At 40.5% G+C, this 25,726-nt stretch overlaps 1 protein-coding gene and 1 non-coding gene across 2 annotated transcripts in view; one reads left to right on the top strand and one right to left on the bottom strand.

Annotated features, from left to right (window-relative positions):
* Positions 1-25,726, top strand: part of TRMT2B (tRNA methyltransferase 2 homolog B) — a 63,483-nt gene that overhangs the window by 6,234 nt on the left and 31,523 nt on the right. Inside the window, exons 3-7 of the mRNA XM_057313099.1 lie at positions 209-263; positions 2,739-2,873; positions 3,714-3,813; positions 4,822-4,892; positions 23,321-23,467. Coding sequence (XP_057169082.1) covers positions 209-263; positions 2,739-2,873; positions 3,714-3,813; positions 4,822-4,892; positions 23,321-23,467 — 508 coding nt within the window. The remainder of the gene's footprint in view (positions 1-208; positions 264-2,738; positions 2,874-3,713; positions 3,814-4,821; positions 4,893-23,320; positions 23,468-25,726) is intronic.
* On the bottom strand, positions 18,019-18,122 carry LOC113244350 (U6 spliceosomal RNA). Its single transcript, XR_003312365.1, has one exon. It is a non-coding gene; the product is annotated as a U6 spliceosomal RNA (small nuclear RNA).

Genomic DNA, 25,726 nt, shown 5'->3' with positions numbered 1-25,726 from the left:
ATTAAGTTTGCCCATCTGTTCTGTGTTGTTAAGTAGACAGCACCAAAATGGGCTCTTCTCCCAGACTGTATCTCCCCAGGGGCATGAGAGTTAGGTTTTCTGAACAAGTAAAACGCCAGAGAAAATGGTGGCAGGAAGTACTTATGCATAGTAGGTGCTTAGTACATATTTATAGAATGAATGAAGTGCCTGAATTATTTTTTTTCAGGCTGGCTGATGTTGTGACACCACTCTGGAGGCTAAGCTATGAGGACCAGCTCAAGGTTGGTACCTAGCTTATGTTTTCACTCCCCAGTTCCATCAGAGTGAATGGTGCCAGACTTGTAGGAAGTTTGAGTGGACAGCTTTATCCGGATGACCCAACAGGTGCTTAAAATCAATATTCTAATGAATCTGAAAAGTTTTTTTCAAATGTATTTCTTTCTTTATATTAGCATACACTGTATTAGTAGTTTTAATGGTAGAATTTAGCGATTCATCTGTTGCGAACAACACCCAGTGCTCATTACTTCAAGTGCCCTCCTTAATGCCCATCACCCAGTTACCCCATCCCCCCACCCACCTCCCCTCCAGCAATCTTCAGTTTATTTCTGATAGTTAAGAGTCTCTTATGGTTTGCCTCCCTCTGTTTTCATCTTATTTTATTTTTCCTTCCCTTCCCCTCTGTTCATCTGTTTTGTTTCTTAAATTCCACATGTGAGTGAAGTCATATGGTATTTGTCTTTCTCTGACTGACTTATTTTGCTTAGCATAATACCCTCTAGTTCCATCCACATCATTGCAAATGGCAAAATTTCGTTCTTTTTGGTGGCTAAGTAATATGAATCTGAAATTTTAACTTTGCACCTATTACGTCTTCCAAACTCGGGAGCCATATTGGGAAATGCCTGTGTCCTTTTTTTTTTTTTAAAGATTTTATTTTATTTATTTGACAGAGACAGCCAGCGAGAGAGGGAACACAAGCAGGGGGAGTGGGAGAGGAAGAAGCAGGCTTATAGCAGAGGAGCCTGATGTGGGGCTCGATCCCAGAACGCTGGGATCACGCCCTGAGCCAAAGGCAGATGCTTAACGACTGCGCCACCCAGGCGCCCCTGTGTCCTTTCTCCCTTGCTTTTTTGTTATTCTCTGTATGTGTGAGTAGCAAGTACTTTTGCTGCTTTATACATAGCTGCACTTTCCAACCCAGTAGCCACTAGCTACATGTGGCTGTTTGATTTTAAACACAGTCAATTCTGCAGTAATGCTTGTTTTAAAAACATAAATTTGTTCCAAGAGATTGATAGATTAAGGCACAACTTGAACATAATGCAAATTTCGCATTGGTTTAGGAGTGATGGTTTTTTTTGTCCTCGAGAAACACCAGATGAAAGAAGCAAACTGTACCCAGCAGAACTGAGCTGCATAAGAATACATAAAATGAACACGCACACATGCCTCAAACATGTACGGATTCCCGCAGTTTACTTAATGTGGTATGAGCCACACTCATCCACGTCTGCTGCTAGATCTTTGTGTGACACATAACCCTCCTTTCACCACTTCATGAAAATTCACAAGTGGACAGCCACTTTGTCAGGGAAAAGTGCCTTCCTTATTGTGGTATGTATCCGTTTCTTAATGATTTATTTTTTTTAAGATTTTATGTATTTATTTGTCAGAGAGAGAGAGAACACACACAAGCAGGGGGAACAGCAGGCAGAGGGAGAAGCAGGCTCCCCGCTGAGCCAGGAGCCTCATGTGGGACTTGATCCCAGGACCATGGGATCATGACCTGAGCCAAAGGCAGCCGCTTAACCACAACTGAGCTGCTCAGGCGTCCCTATTTTTTAATTTTTATTATTTTTAAGATTTTATTTATTTATTCGAGAGAGAGTGTACAAGCAGGGGAGGGGCGGAGGGAGAAGCAGACTCCCCACTGGTCAGGGAGCCTGATACAGGGCCCGATCCCAGGACCCTGAGATCATGACCTGAGCCAAAGGCAGACGCTTAACCAACTAAACCATCCAGGTGCCCCATTTCTTAACCATTTAACGTGGAAAACTGTATTACCCTTTTTGTTAGGTTGCTATCCTTTTTATGTGCGTTACTGATAAAGTTTTGGAATGTGTGTGCCTAACCCCATTTTTCCCATGAGCCCTGTGATTTCTTTTTTTTTAATTTTAATTAATACTAATACATACAGTATTAGTTTTCAGTGTACAGTATAGTGATTCAGCAATTCTATACATTCATGCTCATCAAGATAAGTGTACTCTTAATGCCCTGTGATTTTTTGTGTGTGATTTTGCATAGCATAGTGTAGAAATGCTTATGTCCTGTTATAGCAGAGGTGACTGACTGTATACCTTAACTAAAATTAAATGAGATTAAAAACTCAGTTCCTCAGTCACATGAGCCTCATTTCAGGTGCTCATTAGCCACATGTGGCTAGTGGTTACCATATTATATAGCACATAATACCAACATAAAACATTTCCATTATCACAGCACTGACCTATAGCTTGAGTGTTCATTCTGAAAGGTTGGTTAAAATGAAGAGCTTACACAAAAGCTCACTCTTGACCTTTCTCCCAGTACCGTCCTTGGTCTGTTTGCTGTCCCATCATTGTGGGTTCCTTATCTGCTAAGACCATGACCCAGGAATCTGTGGGATAGCTTTCTCTTTTCTTCTTTGTTTTCCATTCTTTGAGGTTATACTGCATAAGTCTTTTTGTTTCACTTCATACATTCTTTTGCAGGTGAAATTTGAAGCTCAGAAAAAAATTTTACGGAGACTGGAGTCTTACCTCCAAAAGCTCAATGGAGTCAATGTGACAACATCTGCACCCAGAGCTGAGGGGCTCGCTTGTCTTCTCCATCCTATTATACCCTCTGTAAGCCACCACTTCCCTATCCTTTATCTACTAAGTCCCCTTAATAGCTAATAATATCAGCCAGTACTTACTGGGCACTTTCTGGGAACCAGGCCCTGTGCTAAGTGATTAGGCTGCATCATTGTCTAGCACATTGTCTGTACTACGTGATTAGCATGCATCATCAGTGACTGTTATAGTCACCCTGAGGGGTAGGCAGTATCGTTTTATAGATGAAGATGTTGAGGTTCAGAGAGATTAAGTAATTTGCCCAAGGACACACATCTAGAAAGTGTCAGAGCTGAGGTTTACACTCAGGTCTATTTGATGCAAAGCTCACTTTCTCCAACCACTACAGTATTACCTCTGTAGAAAGATTTCAGACTTTGAAAACTTAATGAGGCCTCAGAGAGACAGAACTTAATTTAAGGCAGAGGTTGGCAAACTATGGCCCTTAGGCCATATCTGTCCCCCACCCTTGCTTTATTTTGTAAAGCTTTATTGGAACACAGCGGAGCTTGCTTGTTTATGGATTGTTCCTGGCTGCTCTTGCACTGCATGGCAGAGTTAAGTAGTTGTGACAAGGACCATATGACTTGCAAAGCCTAAAATAACTTGTTATCTGGCCCTGCACTGAGAAAGTTTGCTGACCCCTGCTTCACGGCAAGATTGAAACTGCTTTCCGCTATGGAGTGTCTGTGGAGTGTCCTGACCTCAGCTATGGACTTTCACATACGCCATACCTTCCAAGCAAGCACCATTTATTTGTCCTCATCCAGAGAACATTCTTACATTCCTTTTATTGTTGTTCTCTTTGATTTCATTTGTCCTATTGTTCTTCTCGTGCCCTGCCTTCTCCAGCCTGTCATCAATGGCTACCGAAATAAGTCTACCTTCTCTGTGAACCGAGGTCCAGATGGCAATCCAAAGACTGTGGGTTACTACCTGGGAACTTGGAGAGGTCAGTTGAAGGCCATAACTAGTACAAATAGCAAACCAAGGGCTGAGAGGAGAGGGAAGGTGCAGGAACGGTGTCAGTGGGGGTGGAGAGGAGTGGAAAATATGGCAGCCTTGAAGGAGAAGGATGAAGTCTTTGATGCAGAACATGATCACAAAGTTATTTTTGGATGCTTTTTGGTGGGTAGTCATTGTCACTTAGTACTAGGAATCACCACCTTTACCCTTTCTTCCTCTAAAAGTCATATGCCTGAGCCCCAGTTATCACTTAGTAAATGTTAATGTTGTTGCCACTGCCCACTCACCATTGTCATCATCATCATTTTATGCTCCTTTTCCAAACTGGGAGCAGTCTCCTCTTTATTAGAGAGTCACCTTTTCTATTTCATATCTCCATATCCCTGAAAGCTGGAGCCTTCTGTGATAAATCTGCCTTAAAGTAACTGGTAGAGGGGGTGAGTAGTGGTGGGGGAGATCACAGTGGCATATTTCTGAGACTTAATTCCAGTACCCATTCCCGGATTCCATTCCTGAACTTTCCATTTGCCCATTTTCAATAAATCCACTTGAAACACCATCATTTTATATTAGTCACACTGTTTAATACCCATATGCCTTAAACTAGAGTTCATTAGGGCAGGCACTTGGCTTTCCCCCCGCTTGTGTGCTGAATAAAATGACTATATGACATCAGTGTTCTATTATTCGGTAACAAAAACAAAACCCATTACATTTTATTTCCCTCTTGAAATCTGAACAGAAAACAGACCTTGTCATATTGGTGCATTTGTGGCATGAGAGAAAATATTGCAGACTAGCTCTATTAAGCATCAACTTCATAATGGCTAGACCAGGAAACAGGTTATCTCTGTAAAATGGCCTTGAGCTTGAATTAGGTACTTCTTCAGATCTGCGTATGCCTCTCTGAGGGAGGGGATTTGAATGGCCAGACATTTCTAAATAATCTTTCATCAAGGAAACCATGTAAATCAAATTCGTTTTCTTTCTTTAGACAGAAGCATCGTCTGTGTACGGTCTAACCATCTGAAAAACATCCCTGAGAAACACAATCAAGTGGCACAGGTAATGAGAAACAAGGGCTGGTTGAAGATAACCCTAGGCATTGCAGTCTGTGACTGTAGTGTCCCTGACATTTTAATAATAGAGCGGCCTCTGGTGCGACAGGGAAGGAGGTGCTCTGTTCTGAGAGCATACCTTGTAACACGGAGAGAACAGAGCTAGTGTTTCATTTCAGGGAGGGTGGAGAGCAGGAGAGAGAACTTTATCCATTATTGCACATGTCAGGCATCCGAAGAATTTAATAGGAAGGAAGTATTAGGAAAAAGAGGTACCAGTGAGGGCAGTCTCACAGGTGACAAGTGTCTGAAATATTTGGAAGGCTAGTGTTTTCGGCAGAACAGAACTGAGAAATACCATGGGAAATGTAAGTGGTAAGGTATCTACATCGTGAGGTTGGCCTCTAAGACATTTTTATATCCTTCTCTTTTTATGCACCTGCTGTTTATTGAGTGCCTACTATGCGTTGGGCACTGTGCCAGGTGCTGGGGATCCAGTGATGACTCAAATAGGCATGGTACCTGCCCTCGTGGAACTTAAAAAAACAAGTCAAAAGCCTTCCTCATGAGGACTGAACAGGACTCCCAACTGACACTCTTATTCCCTGTTGGTTCTTACCAGCACCCACCCTCCTAACGACTTAAGTTCCTGACACTTGCGTGGTGCCTTCTAATAGGACACATCTTGACCTCCAAGATTTCGCTGCTAGGATGCAGCTTTGTTTGTAGAATTGTTCTCCAGAAATCTTCCTATATGGGCCTTATCAGTTTCTTCTCCCATTCTCTTCAGCACCTTCTCTAAACCCTTACGTCTCTTCAGTTCCCTGCCCCATCACTTTTACCCTTGCCCTTAGTAGATGATTGTGCCTCATTCTTCCCTAAAAAATTAAGGGCATCACATGAGAACTCTCTTAGCTTCTTCTCCTAACATCTACCAATTTCACTGAAATCTTATCCCTCCTTTCCTCCTATTTCAGTGAAAGAGGTGGTTGGTCTTCCCCCTGTCTAAGGCTATCCTTCCTTGAAACACCATGTTGGACTCATCTCTTCCCTCTTCTAGATCCTCGCTCCTTTATTACATACCCTCTTTTTCCTATTTCTGTACCTCCTTCCCTATGACTTCTGTTGACTCTTTTCTTTTGGTTCATAAACATATTAAATATCTCCCATTTTAAAAAAAATCTCATGGTTCTTCTGCCCTTAACACTCCATAGAAATTGGTCTTGTCAAAGTCATCAGTGACCTCTATTTTGCCAAATCCAATGGAAACTTTCCCTAACTTACTCAACTTTTCTCTGCCTTTGACACCACTTATTTTTCTTATTTCCCTTCTTGAAACATTTTCTTTGTTTGATTTATGTGATTCCTTTCTGTGATGGTTTATCCTCCTGTCTTGCTGTCTACTTCCTAGTCTTTCCCATGGGATCTTTTTCTCCTCTCCTTTCTTACTGTAAGTATTGGTATCCCCCAGGACTCTGTCCTTGGCCTTCTTTTCAAGTTCATTAATGGGAGATCGCACCCAGGTAGAGTTGTAGGTGAAATGACCACCTACAGATTGATAACTCCTAAACTCATATTTGCATTCTGGTTCCCTCTTGAGCTTTAGGAGGTGCATTTCTAAAAGGCTACTGAACTTCCTCACTTAGCTGGCCTGCAGAGGTCTTCAGATCAGCGTTGCCCTAGATCAAGATTTCTCAGCTTCTGCACTACTGACGTTTTGGGTTGGATCACTTTTTGTTGTGTGGACCTGTTAGGTGCATTATAGGACGTTAGCAGCATCCCTGGTCTCTACTCACTAGATGCCATTAGTCGATTAGTCGTGACAACCAAAAATGTCTCCAGATGTCTCTTGGGGGGCACAGTTGCCTCCAGTTGAGAAAACTGCCCTAAACCAAATTTATCCTCTTCCCTTTCAGAATATGCTTCTTTTTTCTCACCTTAGTAAATGGTAGCACAGTGTACTAGAAACATGTCATCCTAGACTCCTCTGTCTTGATCCCCACTTTCCTCCTCAGCCATATCTAATCAGTCTCCAAGTCCTGTCAGTTTTCCTTTCTAAAAATACCTTGACTCCACCCTCTTCTATTTCCACCACCATTACCACCACCATCACCAACACTCAATTCCAAGCTACCATCTTCCCTTGCCTAAACTACGATAACTTCCAAACTGGTCTCACTAGTTCCAGCCCCTTACTTTGGTTTATTCTCTATACTGCAGCCAAAGGCGTCCTTAAAATGCAAATAAGATCATACCACACTCTTGCTTAAAATTCTTCAGCATTACCCAATAGTTTTTAGAATAAAGCTTCAATTTGTTATCTTTGCACTGCCAGATCTTTACCAGAAGGTCCCTAGCCTCATCTTCTGCCACATCCTCACCTGCTTTGCTCTTTCCATTCGTAAGGAACTCAAGTTATCCTGTCAAGCTATCTCACTCCTGCCTGAGGCTGTCCTTTCTCCACAGTGCCCTCAGTCTTCTCCCCTTAGCTTCTACTTACGCTCGAAGATTCATTTCAGGCATTAGATCCAGTAGAAAACCTTATCTGACTCCTCAGTCTGATTAGGGATTCCCCTTTTCTGTACTCTAATCTCCCATTGCTTACCTCCTATTGTTGCGCTCGTTACACCGTATTGCATTGTTGTGCATTGGTGTTTCCCACAGGAGACTGCGGAGGTAGCAGCTGTGGATTATTTAATCTTGTAGCCCAGCACTTAGCATAGATTCATACATATGGCGGGTGCTCATCAAATGTTTGGTGAACCCAGGTTTCTAGCCCTTCCAGCTTCTGTTGGGCAAATTGTTTACCCTCCACATCTATCCAGAGGAATTCTTTCTCCCTGCAAAATTTGTCCTGGGACCTAAAATCCAATCCAATAGGTACTCAAATACAGGCCAGATGCAAATAAAAATAATACCTTCTGTGTAGCCCTAGGTTGCTCTCACTTTTTTAATACCTTCATCTCTCTTTCCCTGTTCCTGGTCGTGACATTCCATTCCATTACGATGATAAGATACCCTAGTTTGCCCTGATTTGAGGTTTTTTAATATCTACTCTTGATTCTTGAGTCAAAATATGAATTTTATAGGAGCTGACAGCTAGAGCACCAAGACCTAAGAATCAGTCTATAAATAAAATACTATCAAAGAAATACAGGTACACAGTTTTAAAAGTCAAATAGTAGTAATAGGTTAGTAAGGAAAAATGATGCTCCTCTGTCCCGCCCTTCTTTGCTCTTGAGTCCTGCTTTCCAGAAACCACAGCATTTATTTTAGCTATTTCTTCTGGTGTTCTGTATTTCTAAATAGTACATTATTCTGATGTATTTTGCTTTATCCAAGTTAGATATTATTTGTTGACTTCCAGTTATGGCATATAAGAATTTCTCTCCCTGGGCACCTGGGTGGCTCAGATGGTTAAGCATCTGCCTTTGGCTAGGGTCATGATCCCAGGGTCCTGGGATTGAGCCCCACATCGGGCTCCCTGCTGAGCAGGGAGTCTGCTTCTTTCTCTCTCTCCCTCTATTGTCCCCCCTGCTTGTGCGCTCTTGCTCTCTCTGTCAAATAAATAAATAAATAAATAAATAAATAAATAAATAAATAAAATCTTTAAAAAATATTTAAAAAAAATTTCTCTCCTTTACTTTGTTTCTCTTCCCAAACTACCCTTCTTCTTCTATTTTTATTGCACAATTCTTGGTTAAATTAATATTTAGTGTTTCTATTGTTATGACTATGTAGATATTCATTCCTGAGCCAAGTACATATACTAAGATTTTGTTTTCCTTTATTGTACAAATTTTCCTTTCATTTTATATTGTGAAAAATTGCAAACATATAAAACTAGAGAATGGTGTAACGAACCCCATATACCCATTCCCCAGGTTCAAAAACTATCAGTATTTGTCCAATCTTACTTTATCTATACTCTCACCCATCCCACATTTCGCCAACCCATTTGGATTAGTTTGAGGCAAATTCCAGACATTATATCATATAAAAGGTGAATATTTCAGTGTGAGTTCTAAAAGAACTTAATTTTTTAAACATAGCTTCATGCCGTTATTACATCCAGAAATAAACATTTGTCCCATAATATCATCAAATATCCAGTAAATGTTCAGGTTTGACACCTATGTATCACACAAATGGTTCGAGTTTTATGGGTGGTTTGTTCAAATCAGGATTCAAACAAGGTATACACATTGCATTTGATTGACATGTCTCTTCATTCTCTTTTAGTTTGTAAGTACCCTTCCCTCTTAATTTTTTTGTCCTTGCAATTTATTTTTTGAAGTTGGTTTTCCTGTGGAAATTCTTGTTCTGGATTTTGCTGATTGAATTCTCATGATGTTATTTAATGTTCTTCCTCTGTCCCCTGTATTTCCTATAAACTGGTAGATCAAGATGATTAGATTCAGATTTAACTTGAGGTGTGAATATTTTTAACGTGTATATGTCTGATGGGCTCTCTTTCAATGATGTTAAGACTGAACTGTGGATTCAGTGTCATCAGCCTGATCCACTCATTAAAAAACTTCCCGTCAGGTTTTCACCTAATGGTTTTCGTAGTCATTGGTGATCATTGCCTAGTCTATCATGTCTTCGTTTATTAGTTAGGATTCTTCTAAAAATTACTTTTCCTTATAGCTATTTGGTTACCCCATGTACTGATACAGTCAAGACAGGGTAAATTGTTGGTTCACCTTCTTGAAAAGATGATCAGTTAAATTTGTTTGTTTCAGTATCATTATGAAATCATGGATTTTTAAGAAAGATTTTATTTGAGAGAGAGAGTACAAGCTGGGGGGAGGAGCAGAAAGAGAGGGAGAAGCAGACTCCCCATTGAGCAGGGAGCCTGACATGGGGCTCGATCCCAGGACCCTGGGATCATGACCTGATCCAAAAGCAGACACTTAACTGACTGAGCCACCTACATGCCCCAAAATCATGGATTTTTAACATACTTGATATGTTTTAGTCCACTGAATTTACTATTATTTTTTGGTACTCAAATTGTTCCGTTTTTAGCCAGTGGGAACTGCTTTAAGTTGTCTCAGCCCTAGGATGGCCCTAGTAGTTCTGGAATGATAAGGTATTTCTAGTACATCTAGTCTTTTCTTCCTGAGACTGGGAACCAGCCATTTCTTCAAGGAATCCTTGTCTCTTAGTGGGAAATGGTATTTGGAGGCACAGTATGGGTGCTAGAGGTGCTTACTTATACTGGGTTGGTAATACTTCAAGGCCTTTCTTTTTTTTAATTTTTTTTAAAGATTTTATTTATTCATTTGACAGAGATAGAGACAGCCAACGAGAGAGGGAACACAGGCAGGGGGAGTGGGAGAGGAAGAAGCAGGCTCCCAGCGGAGGAGCCTGATGTGGGGCTTGATCCTAGACTCTGGGATCACGACCTGAGCCCAAGGCAGACGCTTAATGAGTGAGCCACCCAGGCACCCCTCAAGGCCTTTCTAGTAGACAGAGCCAAGGAACATTTTTTTAAAGAGAAAATATTAGTTCATAGCGATATATTAAAGTAAAATTTGGAATGACAGAACTTTGAAATCCATTGATTTTTATATTTTATCTTTTGTCTTACGATGAAAATTTGAGTCCTGACATTAACATAATTATTTATTCTATTCTATATATCCTTATATATATATGCTACTATATATATATATAGTAATTTCAGAACATGAGTACCAATATTACTACCAACAAGTGATAACTTAGCTCAAGATTTATATCCAGTTCTTTTTGTCACATTATTGTGCCTCTTGAAATACTGCCTCTCTTTGTAGTTAAGCCACTAATTTGGGGTGCCTGGGTTAAATATCCAGCTCTTGATTTCGGCTCAGGTCATGATCTCACAGTCCTGGGATCAAGCCCCGTGTTGGGCTCTGCCCTCAGTGCAGAGTCTTCTTGAGATTCTCTCCCTCTCCCTCTGTTCCCCCCCCCCCCCCCGTACTTGTACTCTCTCTCTTTCTCTCTCTAAATGAATAAAATTGTTTTAAAAAAGCCACAGACTTGATACTTGATATACAAGTTCTTTTTTACTTTTTTCATTTTGCTCACTTTCAAATTTTTGGGATTTTTTTTCATTTTGATTACATTTTGTTTTACAAATTTGTTAAATATTTACATGGGTCCAAGGTCAAATCTACAAAATAAAGGTACCTTTAGAGTGTTCTAGCTTTCATCTCTTTCCCTTCTACCCAATTCCCTCCCTCTTTCTATAGGTAACCAGTTTTGGTTTTGCTTATTTTTTTTTAAAGTAAGCTTTTCTTAGCTAAAAGGTAGCTTAATATGTACCCTATTTTGCACCTGGTTTTTCTCCTAATGATTTTTTAAAGATTTTATTGTTAAGTAATCTCTACACCCCATGTGGGGCTCGAACCCACAATCATGAGATCAAGAGTCGTGCAGTCTATTGACTGAGCCAGCCAGACGCCCCTGCACCTTTTTTTTTTCACATAATATTGCACTTCATTCTTTTTAAAGATTTTATTTTTTTTGTTTGAGAGAGTGAGAGAGAGAGAGAGCATGCCCAAGAGGGGGGAGGGGCAGAGGGAGAGGAGAAGCAGACTCTCTGTTGCTCAGCAGGGAGCCCAATGTGGGGCTCAATCCAGGGACTCTGGGATCATTACCTGAACCAAAGGCAGATGCTTAACCTGAGCTTAACCAGGTGCCCCTGCACTTCATTTTTTTTTATAGCTGCATAGTCCTATTTGGTGTGATGGATTTTTATAACTTTTTATTGGCATGGATAACTACCTCATTTTTCCATTGGTTTAGTTTCCTATGAACCTATTGCTAATTTTTTCCCCAAGTACTCTTAGAGCTCCGTCAAACATTCATCTGCATTCTCCATATGCTCAACAACTTGAGTTCAGTTTTTTCCCTGAAGACCTTTTTCTTGGAATCTTCCATCCTAGACTCCCAAGACCTTCTGCATGGCTATTATCCCAGGACTCCTTTTGCTGCTCTCCTGTCTTCCTTTTTCTGTTTTACACCCCCACTTGGCTGGAGTACAGCCTCCATTAGCTTCCTGAGGCAGGGTGCCTTAGGAGGTAAAGTTTTACAGTCTTTTCATGTCTATAAATGTCTTTTCTTCCCTGACATATGACTGAAACTTTTTCTAGATTTCTAGATTTGGGTTTGAATAATTTGCCTTTATAAATTTGAAGATACTGTTTTATTGTCATCTGACTGCCAGTGTTGTGTGAGTCTAAATGCTACTTTAAGTCCTGATCCTTTGTAGGTAATTTCGCTCCTCTTTTTCTCTAGACGCTTTTAGGGAATTTCTTTATCTCTGAAACTTCATGACCCAGTGGGCCTTTTTTTTTTTCATTCATTGTGGTGGATACAAATCAGGACTTGTCAATCTGGAAGCGAATACTTGCAGATGTGGGAAACTTTCCTGTATTATTTCTTACCTCCTTTCCCTCATTTTCTATATTTTCTTTATATCTCCAGTTATTTGAATTTAGGACCTCATGGATTGAATCTATAATCTGCTACTCATTCCTTTCCTATTTTCCATCTCTGCCTTTTTGTTTTCCTTTCTGTGAAATTCTCTTGATATAAAAGCTAACATCTTTATTGAAATTTTTTCTACTATCCTTTTTTTTAAAGATTTTATTTATTTATTTGACAGAGAGAGAGACAGCCAGTGAGAGAGGGAACATAAGCAGGGGGAGTGGGAGAGGAAGAAGCAGGCTCCTATTGGAGGAGCCTGATGTGGGGCTCGATCCCAGAACTCCGGGATCACGCCCTGAGCCGAAGGCAAACACTTAATGACTGCACCACCCAGGCGCCCCTTTTTCTACTATCCTACCTTTAATTTTCAAAAGATTTTTCTTGTTCTCTGATCCTTTTGTATAATATCTTGTTCTTTTTTTAGTAATAAAGTAATGTAGTGTGTGTGTGTGTGTGTGTGTGTGTGTGTGTGTATGCATTTTCTCTGTTCTTTGAATTGTCTCTTCCTTCAGGAGTTTTTTTCCTGTTCTGTCATTGTCTTTCACAATGGAAACTTTAACTAAATAGCTGGTGATACTTGACTATTCATATTTAAGAGTGAGGCAGTTCAGCTTGAGTGGGTTTGTTGATTCTTGGCTTTACCGCTGGTGATTACCTCAGGGTGTCCCCCATATGTTTGTCTCAGGAGATCTTGACTTTGGAGTTATTCAGTTTCTTGAGAGAATTATCTCCAAGTTTCTTGCCTGGCTGCTCGCCCTTTAGAATTGAGGCGTGGAAAAGGGGTGGGATTCCCACCATTTAAAATGCAGATTTACATGGAATCTTCCTGTTTCCACCCCTCTGTCGCTATAACAGCGCCTGGTATCTCCAAATTCAGAGCCTTTACGGGTTCATTTCCTCCTGAGAAAAAGGTCTGCAGTCTCTTGCTACAGGAAGATGGATGTTCTTGGTAGGATGAGGATGTTTACCAGTTTGGTGTCTAGACTTTCAGTCACACCCTGTTTTTTTTTTTTTTTTAGATTTTATTTATTTATTTGAGAGACAGAGCACAAGCAGAGGGAGGAGCAGAGGGAGAGGGACAAGCAGACTCCATGCTGAACACGAAGTCCCATATAGGGCTCCATCTCAGGACCCTGAGATCATAACCTGAGCCGAAATCAAGAGCCTGAGGCTCGACCCACTGAGCCACCCAGGCGCCCCTCATACCCTCTTTTAAGCCTCGTGCCTTACTTGCACCTTCAGGTTTGAGCCTTCCTATGGATGTATGGAGCAGATAAGCCTCATTTCTCATCAGGTCCCCCTTTGTAGGCAATCCGGATATAGTTTCCTTCATCTTGCTTCAGTTGTCACTTCAGTCTGCTTTCCATCTTCTAAGACTTTAATTTGCTCTTGTCTACTCTATCATTATTTTTGTTCTTCCTTTCATTTATTAATTCAACAAGTACTATTGAGTACCTACAAGTACCGGGCACTACTGTTCTTGGTGCTTAGGATATAATAATGAAGAAAATGTCCCTTCCCTTGTAAAACTTACATTTTAGTCAGGGAGATAAATTTTTAAAATACATAACAAAGTAAATTGTGTGGTATGTTTGAAGGTGATAAGTGTGGCTATGGTCTGAATGTGTCACCCCACATTTCATATGTTGAAATCCTAACACCCAAGGTGATAGTATTAGGAGGTGGAGCCTTTAGGGGGTGATTAGTTCATGAGGGCAGAGCCCTTATGATTAGGATTAGTGCTCTTATGAAAGAGACCCCAGAAGGCTAGCTCGTCCTTTCTTCCATGTGAGGTTACAGTGAAAAGATGGTTGCCAGGGAGGAAACAGATTTTTTTTTATTTTTTTAATTTAAATTCAATTAACTTACAGTGTAATATTAGTTTCAGGTAGAGTTCAGTGATGCAAGAGTCTTACATAACACCCAGTGCTCATTACATCATGTGCTCTCCTTAATGCCCATCACCCAGTTACCCCATCCCCCACCCACCTCCCCTCCAACAACCCTCAGTTTGATTCCTGTGATTAAGAGTCTCTTATGATTTGCCTTCCTTTCTGATTTCATCCTGTTTTATTTTCCCTCCCTTCCCCTATGTTCATCTGTTTTGTTTCTTAAATTCCACATATGAGTGAGATCATATGGTAATTGTCTTTCTCTGACTTATTTCGCTTAGCATAATACCCTCTAGTTCCATCCATGTTGTTTCAGATGGCAAGATTTCAGTTTCTGATGGCTGAATAGTATTCCATTGTATATATACACCACATCTTTATCCATTCATCTGTCAATGGACATCGGCGCTCTTTCCATAGTTTCACTATTGTGGAACACTGCTGCTATAAACATTGAGGCGCAGGTGCCCCTTCAGATCACTACATTTGTATCTTTGAGGTAAATACCCAGTACTGCAATTGCTGGGTCACAGAGTAGCTCTATTTTCAACTTTCTGAGGACCCTCCATTCTGTTTTCCAGAGTAGCTGCACCAGCTTACGTTCCCACCAACGGTGTAAGAGGGTCCCCTTTCTCTGGATCCTCGCCAACATCTGTTGTTTCCTGACTTGTTAATTGTAGCCATTCTGACTGGTGTGAGGTGGTATCTCATTGTGGTTTTGATTTGTATTTCCCTGATGCCAAGTGATGTGGAGTAGTTTTTCATGTGTCTGTTGGCCATTTGTATGTCTTCTCTGGAGAGATGTCTTTTCACGTTTTCTGTCCATTTCTTGATTGGATTCTTTGTTCTTTGGGTGTTGAGTTTAATAAGTTCTTTATAGATTTTGGATACTAGCCCTTTATCTGATAAGACATTTGCAAATATCTTCTCCCGTTCTGTCAGTTGTCTTCTGGTTTTGTTGACTGTTTCCCTTGCTAGGCAAAAGCTTTTTATCTTGGTGATTCCCAGTAGTTCATTTTTGCCTTTGTTTCCCTTGCCTTTGAAGACATGTCTAGCAAGAAGTTGCTGTGGCCGAGGTCAAAGAGGTTGTTGCTGCCTGTGTTCTCCTCTAGGATTTTGATGGATTCCTGTCTCACATTTAGGTCTTTTATTCATTTTGAGTCTATTTTTGTGTATGGTGTAAAGAAATGGTCCAGTTTCATCTGCATGTGTCTTTCCAGTTTTCCCAGCACCATTTGTTGAAGAGACTGTCTTTTTTCCATTGGATATTTTTTCCTTCTTTGTGGAAGATTAGTTGACCATAGAGTTGAGGGTCCATTTCTGGGTTCTCTATTCTGTTCCATTGATCTATGTGTCTGTTTTTGTGCCAGTACCATACTGTCTTGATGATTACAGCTTTCTAATGCAGCTTGAAGTCCAGAATTGTGATGCCTCCAGCTTTGGTTTTCTTTTTCAACATTCCTTTGGCTATTCAGGGTCTTTTCTGGTTCCATACAAATTTTGGGGTTATTTATTCCAGCTCTGTGAAAAAAGTTGATGATATTTTGATAGGGATTGCATTGAATGTATAGATTGCTCTAGGTAGCATAGACATTTAAAAATATTTGTTCTTCCAATCTATGAACATGGAATGTTTTTCCGTTTCTTTGTGTCTTCCTCAGTTTCTTTCATGAGTGTTCTATAGTTTTCTGAGTACAGATCCTTTACCTCTTTGGTTAGGTTTATTCCTAGGTATCATGGTTTTTGGTGCAATTGTAAATGGGATTCATTCCTTAATTTCTCTTTCTTCTGTCTCATTGTTAGTGTATAGAAATGCAACTGATTTCTGTGCATTATTATTATTATTATTATTAATATCCTGCCACATTTGTGAATTCCTGTATGAGTTCTAGCAATTTTGGGGTGGAGTCTTTTGGGTTTTCCACATAAAGTATCATGTCATCTGCCAAGGGTGAGAGTTTGACTTCTTCTTTGATGATTTGGATGCCTTTTATTTCTTTTGTTGTCTGAGGCTAGGACTTCTAGTACTATGTTGAACAACAGTGGTAAGAGTGGACATCCCTGTCATTTTTCTGACCTTAGGGGAAAAGCTCTCAGTTTTTCCCCATTAAGGATGATATTTGCTGTAGGCTTTTTGTATATGGCTTTTATGATATTGAGGTATGTCCCTCTATCTCTACATTGTGGAGAGTTTTAATCAAGAAAGGTTGCTGTATTTTGTCATCCCTCTATCTCTTTATTGTGGAGAGTTTTAATCAAGAAAGGATGCTGTATTTTGTCAAATGCCTTTTCTGCAACAATTGAGAAGATCATACGGTTCTTGTCCTTTCTTTTATTAATGTGATGTATCACGTTGATTGATTTGCAGATGTTGAACCACCTTGTAGCCCAGGAATAAATCCCACTTGGTCGTGTTGAATAATGTTTTTAATGTACTGTTGGATCCTGTTGACTAGTGTCTTGTTGAGTATTTTAGCATCGATGTTCATCAGGGATGTTGGTCTGTAGTTCTCCTTTTTGATGGGGTCTTTTTCTAGTTTTGGGATCAGGGTAATACTGGCCTCACAGAACGGGTTTGGAAGTTTTCCTTCCATTTCTATTTTCTGAAACACCTTCAGAAGAATAGGTATTAATTCTTCTTTGAATGTTTGGTAGAATTCCCCTTGGAAGCCATCTGGCCCTGGGCTCTTGTTTGTTGGGAGATGTTTGATTACTGCTTCAATTTCCTTGCTGGTTATGGGGCTTTTCAGGTTTTCTGTTTCTTCCTGTTTCAGTTTTGATAGTTTATACATTTCTAGGAATGCATCCATTTCTTCCAGATTGCTTAATTTGTTGGCATATAGTTGCTCATGATATATGTTCTTAAGATTGTTTATATTTCTTCAGTGTTGCTTGTGATCTCTCTTCTCTCATTCATGATTTTATTGATTTGGGTCCTTTCTCTTTTCTTTTTGATAGGTCTGGTCAGGGGTTTATCGATCTTATTAATTCTTTCAAAGAACTAGCTTCTAGTTTTGTTGATCTGTTCTACTGTTCTTTTGGTTTCTATTTCATTGATTTCTGCTCTAATCTTTATTAATTCTCTTTTCCTGGGTTTAGGCTTTATTTGCTGTTCTTTTTCTAGCTTCTTTAGGTTTAAGGTTAGGTTGTGTGTTTGAGACCTTTCTTGTTTCTTGAAAAAGACTTGTATTGCTATGTACATCCCTCTTAGGACTGCCTTTGCTGACTCCTTAAAGTTTTGAACAGTTGTGCTTTCATTTTCATTTGTTTCCATGAATTTTTAAAGTTCTTTAATTTCCTGGTTGATCCATTCATTCTTTAGCAGGATGCTCTTTAACCTCCATGCATTTGAGTTCTTTCCAAATTTACTCTTGTGATTGAGTTCCGGTTTCAAAGCATTGTGGTTTGGAAATATGCAGGGAATGAGAGGAAACAAATTCTTGTAAGTCACTGAATATGCCAGTGTCTTGATCTTGGACTTCCCAGCCTCCAGAACTGTGAGACATAAATTTCTGTTTATAAGCCACCCAGTTTGCAGTATTTTTGTTATAGGGGCCCAACCAGATTAAGACAAATGCCATGGGAAAAGTACAGCAGAATCAGGAGGATAAGAAATTCTAGGATTGGGGGAAGCATGGGTTGTAATTTTGTTGTTGTTGTTCTAGAACTTAAAAATATTAAGTTTATTTAGAGAAGAGGTAGGGAGTTAAATCATGATTCTACAAGTAACAAATTTTGTCAGTGTTTATCCTTTGAGGTGATAAAAATATGGAATGTTTCATGAATTTGTATGTCCTTCTTGCCCAGGGGCCACGCTAATCTCAGTATCATTCCAATCTTGGTATGTGTGCTCCCGAAGTGAGCATGGGTTGTAATTTTAAATGGGGTTAAGGTAAGGTTAATGAAGAAGATAGTATTTGAATAAAGCACTGACTCTCAGCTGGGGGGAAGTTTTGCCTTGCTTCGGACATTTGGCAACGTCTGGAGACATTTTTGGTTGTTATCAGTGGGGGATCATTGGGCAGTGCTAGTGGGGTCTAGTGGATAGAGGCCAGAGATGCTGTTAAACATCCTCCAGCACATGGGGCAGGTCCCCACAACAACGAATTAGATAGCCCAAAACATCAGTAGTGCTGCGGTTGAGAAACCTTGCATTTATTTATTTATTTATTTATTTATTTATTTATTTATTTATTTTAAGATTTTATTTATTTATTCGACAGAGATAGAGACAGCCAGCGAGAGAGGGAACACAAGCAGGGGGAGTGGGAGAGGAAGAAGCAGGCTCATAGCGGAGGAGCCCGATGTGGGGCTCGATCTCATAACACCGGGATCGTGCCCGGAGCCGAAGGCAGACGCTTAACCGCTGTGCCACCCAGGTGCCCCTGAGAAACCTTGCATTTAAAACTTAGAGGCAGTGAGGGTGTCGGCTATGTAGAGGTCTGAGGGAGGAGCTTTCTAGGAAAAGAGAAAACCCATCCGAAGATGGGAATGTGGTAGGCTTTTTAGAGGAACTGAAAGTAGGCCCAGAAGTGTAGGACATGGGGTAAGATGGTGAATGGGGGCAAGGTTATGTAGTGCCTTGGAGGTCATTGTAGGGACTTTGGCTTTTATTCTGAGCCACTGGAGGTTTTGATGGGGGGAGTGTCATGATATGATTTGGGTTTCACAGAATCACTCCGGCTGTTGTATTGTGTATGGATTGTTGGAGGGAAGGATAGAAGCAAGGAGAGACCAGTGGGGAGGCTGTTGCAGTAATCCAAGCGAGAGATGATATAGAGCAGTGATAGTAGCGGTGGAGATGGATATATGTTGAATAGCATAACAAGGAGGTCATCGGTGACCTTAACGTGTACCATTTTGGTGGAGTGGTGGGGACCTGATTCTAGCGGGCGAATAGAAGGAGAGGAGTGGGAGGCAGTGAATATATACAGTTCTTTTGAGTTTTTCTACAAAGAGGAACGACGAAATGTAACAGTGGCTGGTAGAGAAAGTGGGGTCAGGAAGTTCCCTTTCTTTCTTAAAGGTAGGAGAGTAAGAGCATGCTTATATGTTTATGGGAATGTTCCATTAGCAAGGCAGGAAAATGTTGGTGCAGGAGAAAGAGAAGGGAGAATTGGTGGAGTAATGAGCTTAAATAAGTTTGTGTCTTTTTTTCCCTTTATTTCATTTTAGGAGGATTTCTTTCAGAGAGAGAGAGAGAGAACGCGAGAGCACATGTGTGCATGCAGGGGCAGGGAGGGGCCGAGGGAGAGGGAGAGAGAGAATCTTAAGCAGGCTCCATGCCCAACGCAGAGCCCAATGAGTGTCTCAATCACACGACCCTGAGATCATGACCTGAGCCAAAATCAAAAGTTGGATGCTTAACTGACTGGGCCATGCAGGCACCCCCATTTTAGTAGGATTTTTATGATGAATATTCTGTTATTTTAACCAGAAGGTCCTTTCACTCTTCATACTTAGGCATTGCCATATGGGAATAGGTGTTTCAGCCTCCATTTTATAATTGAAGAAACCAAGTCTCAGTTCATACAGTGGAGGAGCTGTATTTCATATCTATTTACCATTATCTTTCAGGTCAGAATCAGTTTTTCAATTTCCCATCCTTGCAGGACCCCAGTGACCTTTGAATCTTGCTTCCAGAAAACATTGCTTTCCAACCAGCCAGTAGCCAACAATTGAACCGGTCTTTTTAAAAATCACCAACCTCAAAATTTGAAAAATATGTCCAGTGTAGTTAAGCATATCTTATATTGCATGTATGTGACAGTATAGCAAAAGTGATTAAGTGCAGCCTTAGTTGATTTTACCCTCTCAGGCAGCACTGTTTTTTGGTATAACTTCCCCTTCCATGCATAATTCGGGGTTTGTTTGAAAATACAGTGGAACTAGAACACATGTATTATAAAAATGAAAAGACCTAGTAAATCAACAGTGTGTCCTGTTGTGGTAGCCACTGGCTTATGTTTGAAAAGTTTAGCTTTAAGGATTTTTGCTATCCCAACAACTAAATCAGGATTGCATCTGACTTGTACTTACAGGGAGGAAATGAAGCATTCAGCTAAGCCATGGTGTAGTTGGTACCTGGCTATATGAAGAAATATAGAAATGATGGGTTTATATCAGGAAGTTATAAATAAGAGTGGAATCATAGCAACCTAGTGCTATGTTAGGAATTGCTTCCAGGAGGAATTCACAGAAATAGACGATTATTGAATTTCATACTGTGTATTGTACTTCATACTGTGTATAGAATAAATTGAGACTCTACATAGAAACACCTTTCCTGTTCAGTCATTCATACTTTCTTTCAATAATAATTATTGAGCACCTATTATGTGCCAGACTAAGGATACAACTGTAAGCCTTCATGGAGCTCAGTGTTTGAAATACAATGGATAATATTCCTCTGTGAGGTTGCAGGTCAGGCTTCATGTTTCTTTTATCACTGCGTTAGTTTGCAAGAGCTGCCATAACAAAATGCCAGAGACTGGGCAGCTTAAACAACAGAAATTTATTTCCTCAAAGTCTGGAGGCTAGAAGTCTAAGATTAGGGTGTCAGCAGGTTTGGTTTCTTCTGGGCTTCTCACCTTGCCTTGCAGATGGCCACTTTCTTACTATGTCTTTACATAGCCTTTTCTCTGTACACACCTGCATCCCTGGTGTCTTTCTGTGTGTCCAAATTTCCTCTTCATGTAAGGACAACAGATTAGATTAGGGTCCATTCTAACTACCTCATTTTAACTTAATCACCTCTTTATTTTTTTAAAAGATTTTATTTATTTGTTTACTTGAGAGAGAGTGAGAGAGCACATGCAGGGGGAGCAGCAGGCAAGGGGAGAAGGAGAAGCAGACTCCCCGCTGAGCAGAAAGCCTGATGTGGGGTTCCATCCCAGGACCCTGGGATCATGACTTGAGCCAAAAGCAGACGCTTCAACGACTGAGCCACCCAGGCGCCCCTTAATCACCTCTTTAAAGGCCCTGTTTCCAAATATAGTCGCATCGTGAGGTGTTCGAGGTTAGGACTTCAACATGTGAATTTTAGGGGGGACACATTTCAGCCATAACCCTCTACTCTTTGGACCCCCAAAATTCATGTTCTTCTTTCATGCAAAATACATTCACCCCTTCCTAGCAGCCCCCAATTTTTTAAACTCTATACCCATCATGGGGCTTGAACTCATGACCCCAAGATCAAGAGTCATATGCGAGCCAGGCTCCCCTAGCAGCCCCAAATTTTTAACCCATTCCAACATCAACCCTAAATCCCAGGCCTTATCTGAATATCATCTAAATCAAGTGTGGATGAGACTCAAGGTATAATTCATCTTAAGGCAAAAATCTTCAGGGGTGCCTGGGTGGCTCAGTCAGTTAAGTGTCTGCCTTTGGCTCAGGTCATGATCTCAGGGTCCTGGGATCGAGCCCCTCGTTGGGCTGCCTGCTCAGTGGGGAGCCGGCTTCTCCTCCTCCCTCTGCCCCCTCCACCCCTGCTCATGCTCTTTCTCTCTCTGAAATAAAATCTTTAAAAAATCTTCAGCTGTGAACCTGTGAAACCATACAAGTTATCTGCTTCCAAAGTATGTGGGACAGAAAATAGTGTGGACATTCCCTTCCAAAAGGGAGAAATTGGAAAGAAGAGAGCAAGTTTGAAACCTAGCAGGGCAAATTCCATTCGATTTTAAGGCTCAGGAATTACCGTCTTTGGCTTGATGCTCTGTCCTTTGGCCCACTGGTGTGGCAGGCTCATGCTTCAGACCCTGGACATGGGCAGTTTGGCCCACTGAAACTGAGGCTACAGCCTTGCCTTCCTGGGGCCTGTCTCCTCTGGGCCTATAGTGGCAGCTGCAGCCCTGATTGCCTTGGGGTCATTCTTCTCTTTTTGTTAATCTGTTGGCAGTCAGATAAGTCTATTGTCCTGTCCTGTGGAATCCCAGAAGTCTGATAGCCTGCGTTCATTATATCTTGTCTCTGTTCCCTTTAGTCAAAGCTGGCAGTGTTTCTGTTGATAAAACTTCATCTCTATTCCTGGCTTCTGCTGAGATGCCTGATTGATCGGTGAGACACACCTGTCACCTCTTTATCAAAGGATTGTCCAGCCATAACCTTGGTTTGCCTCCTGAACATGCTTTCATATTACATGGATAAGCTGAGATTTTTCTAAATCTTCAAGTTCTGGCTCCTTGTTGCTTAACAATTCCTTCTTCAATGGATCTTTCTCCTCTCCATACATTTTACAATGAGCAGCAAGCAGAAACCAGGCCACACCTTCAACACTGCTCAGAAATCTCCTTAGCTAAATATCCAGGTTCAGCACTTAGAATTTTTACCTTCCACTGAACACTAGGATACCATTCATCCTAGTTCTGTTTTACTTTATAAAAATCAACTTTTGACCGATTTCCAATAGCATGCTCCTCATTTCTTTCTGAGATCTCACCAGAATCATCTCTAATACCCATATTCCTACCTTGTCTCTTCAAGGCAATCTAGGCTTTTTCTAGCATGCACCTCAAAACGCTTCCAGTCTTTGCCCATTCCCAGTTTTAAAGCCACTTCCGTATTTTTAGGTATTTGTTATAGCAGCATGCCACTTTTTGGTACCAAAATCTGTTTCAGTCTGCTAGGTACATAAGAAAGTACCACAGACTGTGTGGCTTAAATGACAGAAATGTATTTTCTTACAGTTCTGAAGGCTAGAAGTCCTAGATAGATGTTGGCAAGTTTGCTTTCTTCCGAGACCTGCCTCCTTGGCTTGTAGGTGGCCATCCTCTGTGTCTTCACGTGATCTTTCCTCTGTATGGGCATCCCCGATGTCTCTGTGTGTGTCCCAATTTTCTCTTTCTTATAAGAACAGCAGTCAGTTTTACAAGGGCCTCGTTTTAGTTTAATCACCTCTTTAAAGACTTTATCTCCAAATATGGTCACATTCTGAGGTACTTGAGGGTAGGGCTTCAACATATGCATGGGGCTGGATGCAGTTTAGCCCATAATAATCACTCGGCATGAATAATCAGCTGCGGAACTTGTTAGATTTATTTGCATAACAATATTGCTTTCTTCCTAGTACTATGAAGTATTCCTTCGACAGTCGCCAATGGAGCCCTGCCTTCTGTTTCATGAAGGTGGGTACTGGCGTGAGCTCATAGTCCGCACCAATAGCCGAGGGCACACAATGGCCATCATCACTTTCCATCCCCAGGAATTAAGACAGGTGAGACTCACAGAATGATAAGGGGCAGCTTCTGTAGCAGCCCTTATTTTCAGTATCCTGCAGTTGATTTTGGAAGTTTCAGGGAGATAGCAGAAACTACGCATCCACGGAATATTTGTGTGGGTGGGGAAGAGGGGCCAGGGGTGAGGAGGAGGCGATAGTGAGGATACTCTAACCACGCTGCTGGCATAATCCAACCACAGAGACTGAGGTGAGCTTACCAAGTTAATTATCATGTGAGGACTCCCAAGTATTTTCACAAGAACTTTGCCCATGGAAGTTGGTAGGTAACTCTACTGACTCTAAAAGCCAATTCAGTAGAGAGGAGAATGTAGTCAGAATTTCATAACTCAAATAATACTTTACATTTATAATTCACTTAGGGCTTTGAAACATGTTAAAATATTCCTATACTTAATGTGATTGTCTCAACCCACCTGTAAAGTAGGTGAGAGAAAGGAAAGAATTGTCATCCTCATTTCAGATGAGCAAATGGAGACATAGAAGTACCCCAGGTTGAAGAGCCAGTAAATAGCCAAGCTAGGTCTTGAACCCATGTCATTGATTCCTGACCTTTTTTTGGTAATTAAAAAAATTGAGTATAGTTGACACACAATTCCTGTGGCCTTTTATTTTTATGTATGTATGTATGTATTTAAAGAGATAAAACTATTAATACCAAAGCAGATTCTAAGGCAGCAGGTATTACTGGAGATAAAAAAAGAAGACTTAATAAAGGTAGAAGGTTCACTTTAAAAGGAAAATACAACAAGTTAAAACTACATACACCTAATAACTGATAGAACTACAGGAAAATACACAATGCTACTTTAGTGGGAGATGCAATAAATAATGGTGAGCCTAGACAATGATAACATACATTAGTAAGTTTAATCTACATATGGCAAAAAAACCTTTTATTCATTCATTCATTTATTCATTCATTCATTTTAATTCCAGTGTAGTTAACATACAGTGTTATATTAAGCTCAGGTGTACAATATAGTGATTCAGCAATTCCATACATCACCCAGTGCTCATCACGACAAGTGCACTCCTTAATCCCCATCACCTATTTCACCCATCCCCCCACCCACCTCCTGTCTGGTAACCATCGGATTGTTCTCTATAGTTAAGAGTGTTTTCTTGGTTTGTGTCTCTCTCTCCCTCTTTTTTCCCTTTGCTTATTTGTTTTTTTTTCTTAAATGCCACATATGAGTCAAATCGTATGGTATTTGTCTTTCTCCGACTGATTTATTTCACTTAGCATTTATACTGTCTAGCTCCATCCATGTTGTTGCATGGCAAGATTTCATTCTTTTCTTATGGCTGAATAGTATGCCATTGTATATATATACACAACTTCTTCTTTATCCATTCATCTATTGATGGACACTTGGGCTGCTTCCATAATTTGGCTATTGTAAATAATGCTGCTGTAAACATCAGGGTGCACATATCCCTTTGAATTAGTGTTCTTGAATTAAAAAATGGGCGGAAGACATGAACAGATATATCTCCAAAGAAGACATACAGATGGCTAGCAAACACATGAAAAAATGCTCAACATTACTCATCATCAGGGAAATGCAAGTGAAAACCACTAGGAGATATCACCTCATACCTTCCAGAATGGCTAAAATCAAAAATATAAGAAACAACAAGTGTTGGCAAGAATGTGGAGAAAAGGTAACGCTTCTGCACTGTTGGTAGGAATGCAAACTGGTATGGCCAGTGTGGAAAACAGTATGGCGGTTCCTCAAAAAGTTAAAAATAGAACTGCCCTATGATCCAGTAATCGCACTACTGGGTATTTATCCCCAAAATACAATTCTTGGCCTTTTAACTCTAGAGCTCCAGCATAGTTTATTCTGATATAACCTGTGTCAAGCTAATGTTTAGGCTCTCTGCAGTGATGTGAGAATTTTAAAATGTTCTGATCATTCCCTTCCATGCCCTCTTTCTTTTCTTTGAGGACACGTCGTTGAGGTGGTGTTTGGGTGGGTGGTTGGGATATTTGAAGTGGAGAAGTATAAAGGGAATTGAAAAGTTATTGCTTCTTCATAATGAGGCAAAAGCTTAGTTTAGCTCCTTGTTTACAATAGGAATAACTTTCACACTTTCTTTAGAAAACTATTATGGAGGCTCAAACTAGAGAAAGCACCATGTCTATTGTATAGGATTTGCCAAAAGCTGATAAGCAAAGCAGTACTTCTACTGAGATGTGAAAATAGTGTATTTTTTGTCATATAGAATATT

This window comes from Ursus arctos, chromosome X, assembly GCF_023065955.2.
Source record: "Ursus arctos isolate Adak ecotype North America chromosome X, UrsArc2.0, whole genome shotgun sequence".
Lineage (NCBI taxonomy): Eukaryota > Metazoa > Chordata > Mammalia > Carnivora > Ursidae > Ursus > Ursus arctos.
This window is presented reverse-complemented; position numbering and strand designations above follow the sequence as displayed.